At 36.5% G+C, this 17500-nt stretch overlaps 1 protein-coding gene across 4 annotated transcripts in view; it reads right to left on the bottom strand.

The window, feature by feature from the left end:
• Nucleotides 1-17500, bottom strand: part of LOC135219636 (venom phosphodiesterase 2-like) — a 116699-nt gene that overhangs the window by 1115 nt on the left and 98084 nt on the right. For all 4 annotated transcript variants that reach the window (XM_064256566.1, XM_064256568.1, XM_064256567.1 and 1 more), the window contains 9 exons: nt 17444-17500; nt 16110-16245; nt 15766-15886; nt 10323-10528; nt 9658-10051; nt 2807-2928; nt 2000-2129; nt 1061-1265; nt 26-176 (listed from right to left, as the gene is read on the bottom strand). The exon at nt 17444-17500 is cut by the window's right edge and continues 25 nt beyond it. In XM_064256566.1, coding sequence (XP_064112636.1) covers nt 26-176; nt 1061-1265; nt 2000-2129; nt 2807-2928; nt 9658-10051; nt 10323-10528; nt 15766-15886; nt 16110-16245; nt 17444-17500 — 1522 coding nt within the window. The remainder of the gene's footprint in view (nt 1-25; nt 177-1060; nt 1266-1999; nt 2130-2806; nt 2929-9657; nt 10052-10322; nt 10529-15765; nt 15887-16109; nt 16246-17443) is intronic.

The raw sequence follows: 17500 nt of genomic DNA, 5'->3' as shown, positions 1-17500 counted from the left end.
AAGGAAAGTAAAATGATTTTCTTACCATGTGACAGTTGTCCTTATAATCTGTATTAGGAAAGACGAAGGACAAAACATCTACTTTGTCCCCAGGACACTTGGCAACTGTTTCATTCTGACTGCAGGAACTTACGATGTAGAAGTAATTGCTTGGCACCAAAGGCTTGATTTTATTCCTTCAAAAAGAAAAATTTATATATCTCCATATCACAAACAACATACATTTTAATATATGTAGACACATACTCACATACAAACACGACACACACACAACACACACACACACACACACATATATATATATATATATATATATATATATATATATATAATATATATAGATATAGGAATATAGTGAGTTGTACACTATACTTACAATGATCCCATTTACATAACAAAAATCCAACAAAAATTAAAACCTGCATCAAGCATATGACATAATCTGGGTATTCAAACGGCTTGTGCCTCACATGGCCCATTAGAATTGACGAGGAAAGGTACTGAAATTCATAAAAAGCTTCGAGCGAGTGCATTATCACAAAAGAATATGGAGAATTAAGTGGTTCTGGTGTAATGCTGGTTTAGGAATAGCTATTGTAAGTGTCTTTCTGGCGTCTGGAGGTGGTTAGAAAGCAGGCATCAGAAGAAAGCTACGGAATCGGGAATCCATCCTGCATGGCCACAGCCAGGGACAGGTGTTTTGAAATGATTTTTTATGCGGAAAGTTGTAGCACGATAAATGAGAGTAAACGGTGTATATTTCGTTGCTACTGTATTAAATAGGAAGATGCGGAACGGTAAACAAACATTTATTAGGAGACAGGGTTGCAAAAGAGCTGGTAAAAAAAATGGCATCCCTGCAGCAAAAATTTACGAATAAGGAACAGAAAATATGGTGGATCAAAATTATTTGTGACCGGGCAAAAAAAAAAATACATAGAATTAATAAGCGAAGATATTTCAATATCAGAGTTAAATAATTTCCCAAATCTAATTACAGCTGCTCACAGTCTGGTGGTCTCAGTAAATGAAACAAAGTCATGAATCAATGTGTACTCACAATACTCCACTGACTGAGTCTCTAATGCCATCCAGGTTGTAATCAAACACGGGGCCATGGATCACATTGACGTCCTGTTTCTGTGTGGTCCAAAGTTTGATGGCATTGATGATGGCATGGCGAGCATCACCGTATCCTGACTTCACAGGCGCCATATTAGATAAAAGGTGGCCCTCAGCCTCGACCATTTCTCGGGTTTCGAGTTCTGGAAAATATGAAAAAAGTAAAGGATTGATGACGTCTGGAATGCTTGCAAATGCAGTTTCATGGTTTGTAAGCAGAGTTAAATTTGCATGAGGTAAACACAAATCATACATTTATAACCATATTAGTTTGGAAGGACAGTAACTCTGGTATTCATTATTATACGGTACACTTATTTTAAAGACAACCTATCCCATTTTCAAAACTGTTAAGGTAGAAATAATTCATGTTAAAAGAGAATTGGATATAAAAACATATAATAATACGCACGAGACATGTTGATTAGTAGTTTTACATTGATCCTGATAAAAATACTTAACATCAATTACTGCAACACTTGCATAAAACATTTCTGAAACAGCATTTTGACTTTAAGGAATGTATAAAAAACGGCAATCCATCACCTACTCATTACTGCTCTTTTTGAAATTCATCTGTAATCATATGTTGAGTATAATTATTTTTTCTTCTTTCATATTAGCAATGCACGATAGCAGGTGTTCATATAGATAAATCTAGAAAAACAAAAGTATTACTGCATTATTAATCAATTTTCTTAACACCTTCTATTTTCACTCGAAGTGTTAATACACCTCTGGATGGGAAACGCAATTATCTTTTACTTCCTAACAAATCTAAACTTTGCCTGGAGAAGAAAAGGAGACAGCTTTCATTGCCGTGCGCCTGCCTCTCTCATTCCGGGACCATCATTTAAATTTCCAACGACATAATTACCTTCAGGGAAGAGCTGTATCAAAGAGACGTTTTTACTCTGATAGAGCTCCGTGGTCAGCATCCTGTTGCACTGATCCTCCCGAGAGCGGCTCAGGCGGGGGTCAGCCCTCCAGCAAGGTGGGGGCCGCTCCTGCCGGAGGAGAAAGAGATTTATGAGAGTCAAATATGAAAAAGGGGTTGGGGAGACATGGCTGGGGCGGCTGGGGTTGAGACGTCGAAAAACCTGCCTCTTGAATGAATAAGAATCATTCTTACCTCTACACAGTGGAAAAAGTAATAAAGTAGATAATAAGGCTACGTGGAAAGGTGTATAAAGCCCAATGATTGATAAAGTGATGGATCACAAAATGCTTTATGTGCATGAGCAATGTGGATGAAATGGACCTAAAAAAAGCTTATGGTTGAATTATTTATAGCGATGAGATGTAACAAGGGCTGAATGCATATAACGTAGATGATAGTTATGAAAAACACAAAATTTTTACGATAAAAACGATTTTGTATAAAAACTTGAGGTAAACGATGAATACTGCACAAGAAATTCAGTTCTTCTCACTCTTCAACATTACCAATAGTCTAAGGAAAGATGTGATCCGGGGTTTGCAGTGAGATGCAAAAGACATGAAAAATATCAGAGGGAAACACAAGGTACGTGTATTTTAGTAACATCCAACAACCAGTCAATTATTAAAGAACCAAACTAAATAATAAATGCAAATGCAAATTTAATTGTCTTTGTTCTCCACTTAATTTTTCAAAATATTGATTTTCCTTGGGGAAACACACGAAAGACGAGAAATACCCTACCTCAGGTTTGACTTCGATGCCCTCAGGAAGGACGGGATTATTTTCTTCCTCAACGAGAGAAAGTGTCTCATTGTTCGTGGTGAAGCTGACCCATAATCCCAGGTTTATGGATTCGTGGAGCCCTAGAAGGAAAATTAAAGCTTTATGTCAGTTTTCTTCGGTTCACATTCATGTGAAATAAGAAATAAAAGTACTTGCATCCTGGCACGCAAGCACATACAAACGCATGCATACACACACACGCACATACACACATTTATATATATATATATATATATATATATTGTATTTCTCTCTCTATATATATGCATATATGTGCCGTATTATATAATTATATATATATAATATATATAATTAGATAGCTATATAATAGTACGTATATATATTTATAATAATATATTATATATGCATGTATAACTGAATCACGAAAGTTTGGAACGTGATAAATCCATAAATAAAGGTATAAGCCACGAAGGAAAAATAAACAACGGAGTTTCTACAAGATCTTTCGACGTTGAACGTCGAAAGACCTTGCAGAAACTTCCGTTGTTTATTTTTCCTTCGTGGCTTATACCTTTATATATAATATTATATATATATATATATATATATATATATATAGTATGTATATACATATATATATAGGATGTATATACACGATATATAGATATAATATATATATATATATATTATTATATATATAATATATAGTATGTATATATAATATATATTAATATATATATACTTATAATATATATATATATATTATATATATATTATATATATAGAGGTATATATGTATACATATCTATATGCATATACAGCATGAAATAAGTGTCTATAGGAAGTTGCTAGCGCTCTCTCTTCTCTTCTCTCTCCTTTATTCATCATCATATTTTCCGGCTACAATAATCTTTTCCACTTTTATTGTTGGACATTTAATAAGCATGGTAGAGGTGTTCTCTTCCTTATTGTTCACCATCAAAGATCACCAATGGCCACATTAAGCCTCTCTTATACCCCGTTACACAGATTTTCTGCTGCTGCTATTATTTTCGTAATATCATAGGTGGAATCTGTCTTGAATTTCCATAACTGGTGCATTTACATTCATTATCAGACGTAGGAACATTAAACATCATAAATTAAAAACATCAACATACACTCAATCAAATTTGCTCTAAATCCCAGATGAAGAGCAAAAACTGGTCGCCAAATGATCAACCGCAAGAAAGCAGCAGTTGCCACACTTCCCAATCCAAGGGAAATTCGTTACGTTAAGTAAACACAGAATGGGTTTTGGATAAGACATCTTGAATTTAAAGTAGTTTTATACAGTTCTAATACGGAATCAATTTCATGCTCAAGTTCACAACTGTTTAATCGATTTCTAAGGTATAAGATGATGACAATGTCTGAGCACTTTGTTTCAAGTTTTTATACTGGAATCGGCAGAATTACTTCCTTATGCGGAAAGGAAGACTGTTATGAGAGATAAGACCTAGTTATGTTTCCTGCCGTCTTTGGTTGATACTAGATTGGTTTTCTGTACAGGAAACTACTGTGCATTTCAGGGCCGCGTTCAATTGATTTTCGTCGATAATATCTTACTAAAGCATCAGGTATGGATCGTGTTTTGGAAATAGCTATTTGAAGCCACAGCCTAATTGGCAAAAATAAACAGTGGTGTCTAATGTTGATAATTCGGGCACTTATCAGAGTAAATCAGAAATTTCATCTAGCAGGCAGGTAGATAGGCTAATAAAGCATCATTACTGAAGGCCTTCCCACTCATTGATACTGCAGTTTGACGTACTTGACTAGACGCCAGCCCATATACTCTATGAATGAAGACTCAGATGTTGGTAGTAGTAATAATAGTAGTGTATGGAATTATTATTTTGTTTCACACACTCAAAACACCTAATTAGTATGCATAAGGGAACTGGCATTAAATGAGAATACATGTTGTGTAATTTAGTTCAATGGCGCAATTCACGTTTCCTTTAACTTGAAATATGAAAGAAGTCTTACATACTCTCTGTTAAAACCTTTGTTACCCTGGAGTTTTAAGGATACGCAAAATATCGTTCAGATACCCGGTCACAGGACCTGTGTGGATCAAGACCAGTATTTTGCCCATGAATAAAAATGCATTATAAACCATACTTTGTTTTCCCTACGCACACGGCCATGTTAAGTATTGATAATGATATAATTAATCATAATGATAATAATTACATTAATATTCATTATAGTTATCATCATTACTTTTGTTATTGATATTATTCATAATTCTACATCAGGGAAGAGGATGATAGAATATGGATAATTGCATATACCGTATATATACACATCACGGATATGGCATATACATAAATGCACATAGTACATAAAATGCATAAATGAAATTATTATATATATATATATATATACTATATATATATATATATATATATATAAGTTCAGTAGAATAGGTAAGCTAAAAATGGTCGTCGGTGCTAGTCAGTGAGATAGTTTATCAGTAAAAATAATTCGATCATCGTTTACTCTTGGTCTGAAAAGTTAGAAAGGCCTTGCTATAAACAAAATACTTGCATATCTCTCTTTTACAAACTCATAATTCGAGTATTAGCCCTATAATGGCCACCTTTGTCCTTCTGTCTAAATCGTTTGGTGCTTGTGCATCGCCTTATTAACCACTTATCTGTTAATATTTGGCATTCAATTCTTTTCTTTGTTGCAAACTGCAAAAACACACAAGAAAGCAGTCTTGCAGCCACAAGGACAATTTGCTAGGCTTGCCACAGGTGAAGCAGCAGTCACGTATAACCTGGCTTTGACCTATAAGTGATCGGCTGCCCTAGCCCTATCGTCGGCGGTGTTTACTGTTATGCAAGGTTACCAGGTATATCGGGCCAAAATATCTTAATGATCATATTATAATTTTAATATGATAATATTTCTCCAATTCCAAAGGTTTTTATAACTGATAATGAAAAGGTAAATAGAAATTGCGTTGTAATTGTTATGTATTCCTAAAGTCAACGTAAAATTTTATAATGAAAATAATAATATTGCCATATGTATATTTACCAAATTCCTTTGCTATAATATTGTCATATGTATATACCAAACTGTTATTCATTATCATTGGTATCACCAATCGGAACCGTAATATCATCGTCATTCCCAACAGTGATTTGCCCAGCCTTTCCTTTACTACTTATTGGGGAAGAGGGTCAGATAATTGCGTTTCAAAGGTCATTACCATACATAGTTTACGTCAAAACTAGCAACTCTCTGGGTGCTTACTAAATTTAGATAAGTTTCCTTTTAAATCTCTTTGATTTACTCTGATAAGCGCTTTAATTATCAACATTATACATCACTGCATATTTTTGCCACTTGGGCCGTGGCTTCAAATAGGTACTTTCACAATACGATCCATATCCGATGCTTTGTTAAGGTTATATCGACGAAAATCAATTAGATACGGCCGTGAAATGCACAATAGTTTATTCCTGATATCTGAGTCAGGAAGAATAGATATTGCAGACTGAATACTAATTTCAAGGCCAAATAAAAGCTTTCTGTAGCTTTCCTGTTGGAATAAGATGGCTCTGTAATTGCAAATGTTACTAAATGCACTTCACTACTGGGAAGGCTGCAGAAAGGTAACAGTATGTACGCCATATCATCCTAAGGAAATTTCAAGTAGTGCATTATGTTCAAAGCCACTCCCAAGTTTAGTGAAGTCCACATTATAAGAACAGTACAAATTGGGGTAAGTAACAATTAAAAAATGTAGTAAACTTGTCTGAGCCTTTTTTCATATAGGAATACACCGTCATGTTTTGAGAGAGCAATGTTTTCACATCAGGTTTTGAGAGCAATGTTTTCAAACTTAGTTTTTCCGTTCTACAAAATTAATTCCCTAACATACTGGCTTTGTGTCTGTCTACCTAAGAACGACAAATGAATTGCTAAAGCACGTTTGGATAATAGCAATTCTTTAAGTTCACAAACAACACCTATATCATTATCATGTTTCGGCGACCAGTATGAATATAATGAGTACAACTATAATCACCTGAATCCAAGATAACATTCTGCCACTACAGACAACTTAAGCTACGCCCTCCCTCACCAGCACACGACAATTAGCAAACAATGAAGAGCATTTACATCACAACTGATGACAAGCCACATCATCACAATTGCATGCCGCATGTAGATGAGAATTACCTCAATTATACTGTACTATAGACTAGAATTGAAATAAATAATTTTGGATCTCTATTCGTTTATAGAATTAAATGCAGCGAGAAATAATAAGTCATAAAAAATTTGTTTATTCATTAAAGGAAATAAAGGTGTGGCGCAATTTGTATAAGGCTTTTCTTATATTATGTTTAAAATTTTAACGTTAAGGAGGGGATTTGGATTTTATTACAATTTAGATTCAAGCAAAGTGCTGGGGGATTTTCGGCCCTTTAACGATTAAGACTGACTTAAGGCGGCGTTATGGTGGTTGAACAGCAAGATACGAGGAGTAAGAACAGAGAAAGGAAGCGGGAATGGAGGTAAAGTAACAGGCTAGAAAGGGGGTGCAGCTATAGCATAAACCCTAAAGGACCGCTGCAAACATACTTTAGTATTGCGCACAGTACACCATGCGAAATGCACTGAAGGCTTACTAAAACCCACTACTATGAAATTCAGGGCCTCTGTAACACGGTTTTTTGGATTTTGCTCCTTATCAAAGCATCGGATGTAGCTGAAAGTTGACATATGCATATTTTACAACTACACACAAATTTTGTCAGCATTATCAATAACCTAAACCCGATAGTTTTAATTTTTATAGAGTAAAAATGATCTAGCCGACGCCATGGCCAATGATTGCGAGCCAAGAGTCGAAAAACATTCATTATGTGAGCAAGGTAAACATCGTTTTACGAAATGTTGCCCCGTCCATCCACCAGACAGAAACCCATTCACCTTATTCCATCGGCTCTGAGACCCATGTTCCAAAACTGCATTTTTCTTACGACTTGCAACTTTATACTTACTATAGCCTGAATAGGTAATTATTCAGTTTCTAGTATAAATCCAATGTTAATGGTCTGATTTGTATTTAGCGTAACGTGATTATAATACTTGTAATGTCATTCAGGATTTTGAACATTTCCATTAACTATTCACTATGCCACCATAGTCTTTATATAACTATTTTTGTTAAAATAAGATTTCTATCCAAAATAAATACAAGCTTATATGTGCTAAAATCTCCAGCAGACCAACGGATCATCCGATATAATTATCTTTCTTCTTTAGTCTGTACGACCATGTTGGATATAAAGACTTTATGAATGGCGGAACGATACATAGTTGTGGGTGGGGTATCTGTGCTAGCGTAGTAATACTACTGTAGCAGTAGTGCCGCAAAATTAGTAATAGCAGCAATATACATGAATTAAACGTTTAGGCCAACTGCTGGGATCCATGAGGATCATTTAGCACTTCTTACAACTACTCGAGAAATGAGTTTATATAGCCAGAAGTTACATTTTCTAATACACCAATGTCCATGATAGCCTTCATTGTTATCCTGAATTATAACGAGGCCAAAGTGGGTGGAGCCTCATGAAGTCATCATTCTGACGATAATTATTGGTGAAGGTTTAAAGCCAAAATACGGTACCGTCTTTTTTTTTTTTTTTTTTTTAGTAAATAGGTAGATAGCCGAAAAATAAAAATTGCTTGACATTGGATAGAGCAGTTATCAAATCAAGCTTGTCTACTATGTCTTTGAAAATTACCAACTATTCCCTACATTTTGTCAATCTGATTGTGACCTATAAAGTAGGCTGTAATTTCTTAGGATACTTATTTTGGGAGTTAGACTAATAATTGAAGTGTTTTTGTATTTATTGACATATTTTGTTGATTTGTTCATAATGACAATTATCATTGGAGAGGATTCAGAGTTCATAAAGGTGACTGCTTTGCTTGTATTTAAATTTTTGTCATTGTTGCCAGAGGTATAGCCTTCGTTACGTATAGGCAATCATCCATCGAGAAAGAGGGAAGAAATGCTGTCTTAAGTTACGTAACGAGTGCGTTCGAAACCTTATCTCGAGTAAGTTGGCCCGTCTTCAAAAAAAGTCACTTTTACTTTATAAGTACCAAATTTATTCAACCTACGTAATGCAGAATACAGTCAAAATTTATGTGTAGATATAATGTGTATTCTGAATAAGCGTTATATCTATGAAATGCATAGATAAAAAGTTATTACCAAAAAACCGTGTTACAGAAGCCCTGAATCTCATAGTAGGTTATGGGGCCTGTGAAATAATCTTTGGTCTCAATGTGATGAAATTATTACTGTGGAACATGACGGGAATTTCTCAGCAGAAGAAATCTATTTATTTCTTTCAGGACATAATTTTAGAGAGAAGGTTTGATCACAGATATTTCGGAATTTCACTAAGCACTGTATTTCAAGAGTTCCTGCAGTGCTACACATTTTTATTCAAAGACTTAAAAATTTTAAGCAATTTGTAAATACATTTCCAAAGAATCAGTTCTCTGAAGCTCACTACAGAGCCTTTGAAATCGATTCAGTGTGTAGCTTTAATATATACAGCGCATGCCAAAACATACAAACACATACACATATATTTTATATATATATATATATATATATATATTATATATATATATATATATATATATATATACACACACACACACACATATATATATATATATATATTATATATATATATATCATATATATATATATATATATATATATAATGTAAAAAAGTATGAGTACATACCTATGATGTAATTCGTGTGAGGAAGGACCTGTAGTCTACCAGTGATATCCCTCATAGACGCATATCCAGGCGTTGCCCAAGGCGTGTGGTAATTAAGCAGCAATGACGTCCGAACTTTTATCTCTTCGGGACTGAGAGTTGTAGTCGTTGGAGCCGGTGTCGTGGTTGTAGTTGTGGTAGTCGTTGTAGTTGTGGTTGTTGTGGTGGTAGTGGTAGTAGTTGTGGTTGAATTCGCGTTGGCGGTTGTGTTACTGGCGTTCTCGTCGACTTCTACATCAGTGTCGTTGCTGGTGCTGTTGTTGGGAATAGGCGCAGCACTCTCCGTGACTAGCTCCTCTGTGGTGGTATCTGGGGCAGGGGTCGTGGTAGTCGTGGTAGTTGTCGTTGGCGGTGGCTGTGAAGGACAAAGAAAGGGTATTTGAGAGTTATATTTAATTCATCCGGTGCTCCGTCTAGCCACTTCAAATCATACCTGGCCTACTACACATACTTGGCCTACCACATATATTTGGCCTTCTGCACATATTTGGCTGGTCACATGGCGAAACTAGTATCTATTCTTACAAAAGAAAGGCATATTTTTAGCATGGCAAAACAATCCTAAATCTGAAATGGTCCGATGATTCGTCCCTCGTCACATAATTTGTTAAAGACTTCATTCCTACCTCTTCTACCTCAGGTGGATCTTCAGCATCACAAACACAAACCCGCTCTAAATCCGATTCTGTCGGGATGCCATCTTTGAGCTCCTTTGGTGGTACTGGTCTCTTCGGCAACTGGTGCGTCTCCTCCTGCAGCAAATTCTTCAGGCTGTCTAACGGCGCCTGTGGCGGAGGGTGGCGCAACAGGTGGTCTAAGGTTCCTTTGGTACCTGCGGGTGGATCGGTAATTCAAGCTACATAGGCGTAAGAACACTAAGCACAAAGCATACGGGGAAAATGAAAGAACGTGATCATTCCATGGCAAAGGAAAGCTTCACAGTAGGCTCTGCTCATCTTAAAAGTCACAAAGTTTACCTTATAATTAAATTAGGTACAAACTTGGAGTTCTAGTCTCGCTACTTTAAATTTGTAGAGTGACAGCGAGCTGTACTGGATGCTTTATGAAGCCTTAGGGTTTTGCACAAGATTTTTATTCGTTTTTGGTTTATTGTTATTATTAATATTCAGATGAACCCTATTCATACGGAACAAACCCACAGAGGCCGTTGACTTGACATTCAAGTTGATATTGAGCCGCATGGAATCAGTATAAAAATATCATCTAAGCATAGAAAAGAAAGTTTCATGTATAAAGTAATAGTGTTAAGTGGTTTTATTCTGATAAACACGGCAGTGGTTTCGGTCAGGAGAAGCCCAGTTTCATTGTCTGTTCGGGATTTCTTACATACGCCCTGTACCTGTCATACCTGTCATATGGTAAAAAGACATGAAAAGAATAGATCGAATATTGATCTTTTTCTTTTAATCTGGGCAAGTGAAATCTGAGGAAATTCATCTTAGGCATTTCCATTTTCCCATTTTTCCCATAGCAAATTCTATTTCATTTTTCTTCGGTCTCCTTGTCTTCAAGACCAAAACTATGAGTAACAAACTGTCACTCGAACTACACTATGAACTTTGTTTTCTTACGGAACGTTTGTGAACATTTTAATTTAATTTTGCTTACTTTTTTCAGATAGCAGCTATTTTCTTTTCATTCCTGAGCATATATTATTACACCAGGACTCGCTAATATTCCCCGTAGGAGTTAGTGCCGTCAGTGCACCTCATGCGGTGCCCTATAGGCATTACTTGATGTTTTTTGCAGTGTGCCTTCGGCCTCTAGCTGCAACCCCTTTCATTCCTTTTATTGTACCTCCTTTCATATTCTCTTTCTTCCATCTTACTTTTCACCCTCCCCTAACAATTGATTTATAATGCGACTGCGAGGTTTTCCACCTGTTACACCTTTCAAATCTTTTAGTCAATTTCTGTTTCAACGCTGAATGACCTCATAGGTCGCAGAGCTTGGACTTTGGTCTAAATTCTATATTCTGTTCTGTTCTCTTATTGTTATGCAACATTATCTCTTCCATTTCCTCAGGTTTGAGCATTAGTGTACTATTGGCTTAATCTACAATAAGATGCATTTAATTTGTTCCTTATTTTACTTTGTAGTTGATTGCCTGTGTATGCGTTGAGGCATAGAAGATTGTAAAGAAACTCAAAAAAAAATTAACTTTGAAGCATGGCAATAAGATGTTAAGTATTGTCTTTCACGGTGCTTCTAAATGGATAAATGATTGTGCACTACATTTGGTTTAGCCAAGTGTCACTCGTGACGGCCATTCCGCCATCTTGGCCTCCTACAAGAGGCCCAACAAGAGAATTTTGAATGCCACAAGCGCCTGGAGACCCTATCCAGAGCCTCACCGCCTGCCCACCCATCCTACACCCGATTCTCCCCCGAGGTCTCTTACTTCCAGATGTCACCCGCAAGACAACAGCGCCAACTTGGCACCCCCCATAGGGGAGGTTGTGATGTGAGTCTAGGCCTAAGACAAGGGGACTGAGAGTCAGTGACCAGTAGAACAATCTCCAAAGAAGTAACCCCTCCACAATCGAAGAATCTGAGGGGTAGCTGGTCGAAAAGCGTGGGTGCCGTCTTCACGTACACTCGGCAAGGATTGTCAAGATACAGTTTTTTTAAAACTTCGGACATATAGTGTTCAATAATGCCACACCTGGCAACTCTAGAAAGGGGGCGGAGCTTCAAAATCGTAGCGTTTTTAGCTTTCTAGATTTCCATTAACTTTACACCATAAAGATTCTGTAGGAGGTCCTTTAAATAATTTCATACTTTGAATGTAGAAACAGGCTCTATATTATTCGTTAATGTTGGTTTGGTAACGTCAGTTCAGGGAAGAATATCGATCATCCTTTTTTAAAACCTACTGTGAAACCTTATTTATAAGTAATGTTTGACACTAAACTGACGTAACATTCATGCATAATTGAAGACGGATCTTAAACAATGAGAGAAAGTGTTTTAAAATTTGGTCAGTAATTGTGGAAATCGTGGGGAACAATACAGTAAAGAATGAAATATTATGACGATAGAGAGAGAGAGAGAGCGCGCAAGCATACGCCTATCGATAGAGATACTTAATTCATTATATTTACTTTGAGAGATTGACAATATTTTTTTCAAATTTTTAAATTTTTCTAAAGTGGAGAGAGAGAGAGAGGAGAGAGAGAGAGAGAGAAGAGAAGAGAGAAGAGAAGAATGAAACTTGGAAGTGAAGAAGAGAGAGAGAGATAGAGAGAGAGAAGAGATGAGACTTGGAGAGAGAGAGAGAGAGAGAGAGAGAGCACAAGCATAGGCCTATCTGTAGAGATACTTAATTCATTATATTTACTTTGAAAGATTGAGTGATAATATTTTTTTCAAATGTGTTTTAAAAGAGAGAGAGAGAGAGAGAGAGAGAGAGAGAGAGAGAGAGAACAAAATCTGCTTACGTGAAGCTTAGGCCTATTTATAACTACTTAATTTCATTATATTTTCTTTGTGAGATTGTGTGGTAATATATATAAAGTATGTTTTAGAAGTGGAGAGAGAAGGAGAGAGAGAGAGACGAGAGAGGAGAGAGAGAGAGAGGAGGGAAAAAAAAGGGGGGAGAGAGAGAGAGAGAGAGAGAAATTATAGTATTGGTGACGGACTTGTGACGGGGAAAGGCAGAAGAAAGAGCGGTGAGTCGGTGCACAGATACCTGGAAAACGGGGTGATATGACTGACAAGATCGTGCTGCACTATGCTAGATAAAATTTAAATTTGTAGGATCAGAATATTCAAGTCAATTCTCTAAGAAATTCATACCCTAATCTTGATTTCATTCGACAGTTGCCATAACATTCAGTTTGTAAAAAGACGTGGAAAATTTTAGTCACAGGCTGCGGTCGTTCTTGCTCTCTTGATATAATCTGTACTTTTGAAAATCGGGTTTCATCCACAAATCATTCCCGAAAAAAGCTGTGTTAAGTAAAAATAGTTATTACCACAAATAACTCAATATGTATTGCACAGGCAATTAAAGTTTTATATCGTGCAAATAATGCTGATGTGTTGGGAGATCTTTCAGCCTCGCAGCAAAGAAATGCAGTCGTGTAGGGCTGTAGGCTACTACGAACTGCTTTGTAATGGGACCATATAGCCAGAAAATCTTTGAGCTGACATGCTACTTTAAACTTGATAAAGATTTATGTTTAATGACGGTAGCTTTGTAAACAGCAACTAGCATTCGATCCATGTCAACGTCAAAGTAATCAGTGTGAAATCCGTTACTTAAGCCAGTATCCAGGACTTGCGCTTTCCCGCTCGAAGTTCTAGGGCTCCTCCACATCATAGAAAGCGCTCTTGCGGATGCAACTAGATTTGCTCAACCTACCTTAGCCTTAGCAACATTGGCTGCCATTGACGTCAGCTAACATTAAACGCTTTGGAATACAAACATGAGTTTGTAGAAGCTAAAAATAATTGCATTCACCATTTACAATGATACAATAATATCCCCGTTCATGAAGGAAAACGAGTATATATTGTCGTCGTGATACATAGTACTACAATCAGAAATTCACATTCTATCTACCAGATCTCTATGAACGAATCCATCTGAGAAATTCCAATTACTTCGGACATATATCGTGTTTTTAAGTATCTGAACGGTTTTGTTTTGCAGTTTTAACTAATATGATATAATTTGCAGTGCATTTTCATACTCTAGATTAAATTTAGCGATATTATGTCTTTTCAGTAAAAACAAATGGGAAATTGGATGAACGAAAGCTAATGAAAACTGTATCTTCAGTTTTCTTGTCGAGTGTACCAAGTGTCTTCCTGAACGGACGTATATGTCCGTCTCTTTCTGAGAGGCGACGCTCTCCCCTCCAACGAGGTAAGGTGTCTGTTATGAGAACCTCATATCCTCACCTATCCTGCCACCTTCCCCAAGATAATATCCCATCCGTCCCTCCTATCCATATAAAAAGAAATCCTACCTATCAAACCTTTGTTCCTATTAATCTTTGTTCCTTCCCGGTCCTAAGAGCGTGGCAGTACTCGCCTGTCTCGATCCCCTTACCCTGTGACAGTGTGTTAATCTCCATTCGATAATGTCTAAGCCTTAACTATTGTATGTATAATGGCTGCATTCGTTTGTAATTAGAAGTCAAAGATTTGACTGCATGACTTCATCGCTACGTCAACTAGTATAAATAATCTGTATAAGTAATAGTGCAGTGCAACTGAATAGTTAAGTGGATTAGGGAATCCGTGCATCTTAGCTAGTGTTTAATTGTCGTAAATATCCCTTCTAGGGAGCGAGAGAGTAATTTTTGCTGAAAAACCTCAAAGAACAGTAAACCTCCACTCTACTCCAAAGAAGTTCTCTGCGGCTTCAAAATCAGCGGTTCACTGCAATTTATTATAATAAATAGATTTTATATCAACCCATGATTTATTTGGCATCCGTTGTGTTGCCCTTTATTTATTATTTTACATAAGTGATTTGTAAGTAGTACATTAATGCCGGTACTTAGTGTCTCAATGCCGGCTGACGACCTCCAAACTTCATTCTTTTAATATATATAAATTATGGTACGCGTATGCGAGTCGTAAACAAGGCTCATGGTCGCATCGTATCATAACATAAGCAAATCCATTGTGCCTTTTTGTCTAAGCGGACAATGTGATGCTGTGAGCTTGAGAGCCCTTACTGCCTGCCTCGAAACTATGCAGCTCACTAAATCCTTTACATTTTTCAGATGCTTATGATTAGAAATCAAAGTAAGAAACACTATTTTCTGTATGTCTCTGCGGTCCCATTGCTAGTGTGTTTGTTTCTATTTTCTGTGTATCTCTGCAGAACCCTTGCTAGAGAGTTTAAGAGTATTTTCCTATACTTTATATTCATTAAAAAAAGTAAATGGAAAATAATCTTAGGACATTTATTAAGAGTGTTAGAAAACATGCAAACAAAATAATTTTGTCATCTGAAATTGAACTTGCTGCAAAATGCATTGAATATGCAAAATGTAATCACAATGCACAGTCTTAAAAGTAAGTACTCACCACTATTTGGAGCAGGAATAATTTGCAGTAAGTGACACATCAAGTTATACAGTTCGACGTTTCTAAAGCTGTGAGTCTTATAGTTCGTCTTCAGGTCAGGCCCCATTCCCATGAAGACAGCCTAAAGGAAAAAATATTCATTATTTTTTGTCTAATTTTACGTCAGGTTACATAGATGATAATAGACTGAGGAGAGAGACTGGTGTCTTTCCAAATTTAACTTATCTATATGAAAGATTACAGCTCAACATGTACAGTTTATAGAGGAATATCGAGAGAGAGAGAGAGAGAGAGAGAGAGAGAGAGAGAGAGAGAGAGAGAGAGAGAGAGAGAGAGAGTCATACCTGCATTGCCGGATCAACATTATTGAATCCCTGCTCGCCATACTTGCAGTAATTTGAATGATTGGTAATAAGTCTTGTTCCCGTTTTTGTATCTAAGATAATGTCATCTATTCTAGGACTCTGAGTATAGTGGTACCTAGAAATGGAGAAAGAAACACATCAAAAATTCATTCATCACAACCACTTTTAAGAGCTACACTACTGCTTATAACAGCAACAAAAACAAAAGTAGAAGCATCTAAAAATCATATAAGAGGGGTTAAAAAAATGAATTTAAGTAATTTATTTCGACTTTAAGCCATTTCCCTTAGGAGGGGATGTTTCTGTGGAAAAACCAGCAAAATGGTAACTGAAACAAACACGCACAATGAAATTCTGTATTATGGATGACTATCCAGTGCTGAGCCCCGTAGGGAGGTAGCGCCGTCATTACACCTCACAGGGTGCACTGTAGGAATTCTTAAAGTTCTTTGCAGAGTCCTTTAGGCCTCTAGCTGCAAACCCTTTCATTTCCTCCATTCATAATCTTTCTTTCTTCTTACTTTCCAACTCCTACTACCAATTATTTCATAGTTCAACTGTCATGTGTTCCTCTTGTTACACCTTTCAAACCTACCTACTCTCAATTTCCTTTCCAGCGCTGAATGACCCCATGGGTCGAAGCGCTCTGGTTTTGGCATAAACTCTATATTCCATTCCACTTCATTCTTGTGCAGAATATTTCTACATCACTTCATACACCTACACAAAAGTCTCATCAGCAAGACGTTGGGCTCCATCACTCACACTGGATCTGCTAACCTCTATCTTGCTAGCATTCTCGTGCTACCAGAATATCAAAGGCTTTCCTTTCCAGAATCTTTTTCAATCATCTATCCACCCAGCACTTCATATGTTTTCACCTAGTCCTCCATTCTTTCCTCATGACCAAACCATCTCCAAACACTAAGAATTAGAGAAGAAGGGGCAAAGAATGCTTGGAGTTCTGTTGAAGTTGTGGAATAGAAGGAGTCTAGGCAGAAAACAGTGGCACTAAATGTAATCCTTTTGTGAGCCATTTATTCATGTTACAAGTCCAGTGTGCCTACAGAATTATAACACAAAGAAAAATGTAGAAGCTTTTGAGAGCTCAGAGTAGTGTATTTCGAGTTACAGAGACAAAAAGCGTGAGAAATATAGTTACGAAGAATATGTGGTAAAATGTAAATTTCATGGAAAAGGGGAAAAGGAATTTTGGCGAAAATAATTGAACTGAGATAATTAATTATCTCTTGTCATCATATCACAATCAATAAATGACCTTAACAGACGAGTGAGACACAAAATACTCGCACCTTTTGGGCAGGAGTTCCTTGGAAAGAACTCTGACTTCAGGACTCTTACATTGCATG

The sequence above is a fragment of the Macrobrachium nipponense genome, chromosome 1 (genome assembly GCF_015104395.2).
Source record: "Macrobrachium nipponense isolate FS-2020 chromosome 1, ASM1510439v2, whole genome shotgun sequence".
In the NCBI taxonomy this organism is placed as follows: domain Eukaryota; kingdom Metazoa; phylum Arthropoda; class Malacostraca; order Decapoda; family Palaemonidae; genus Macrobrachium; species Macrobrachium nipponense.
This window is presented reverse-complemented; position numbering and strand designations above follow the sequence as displayed.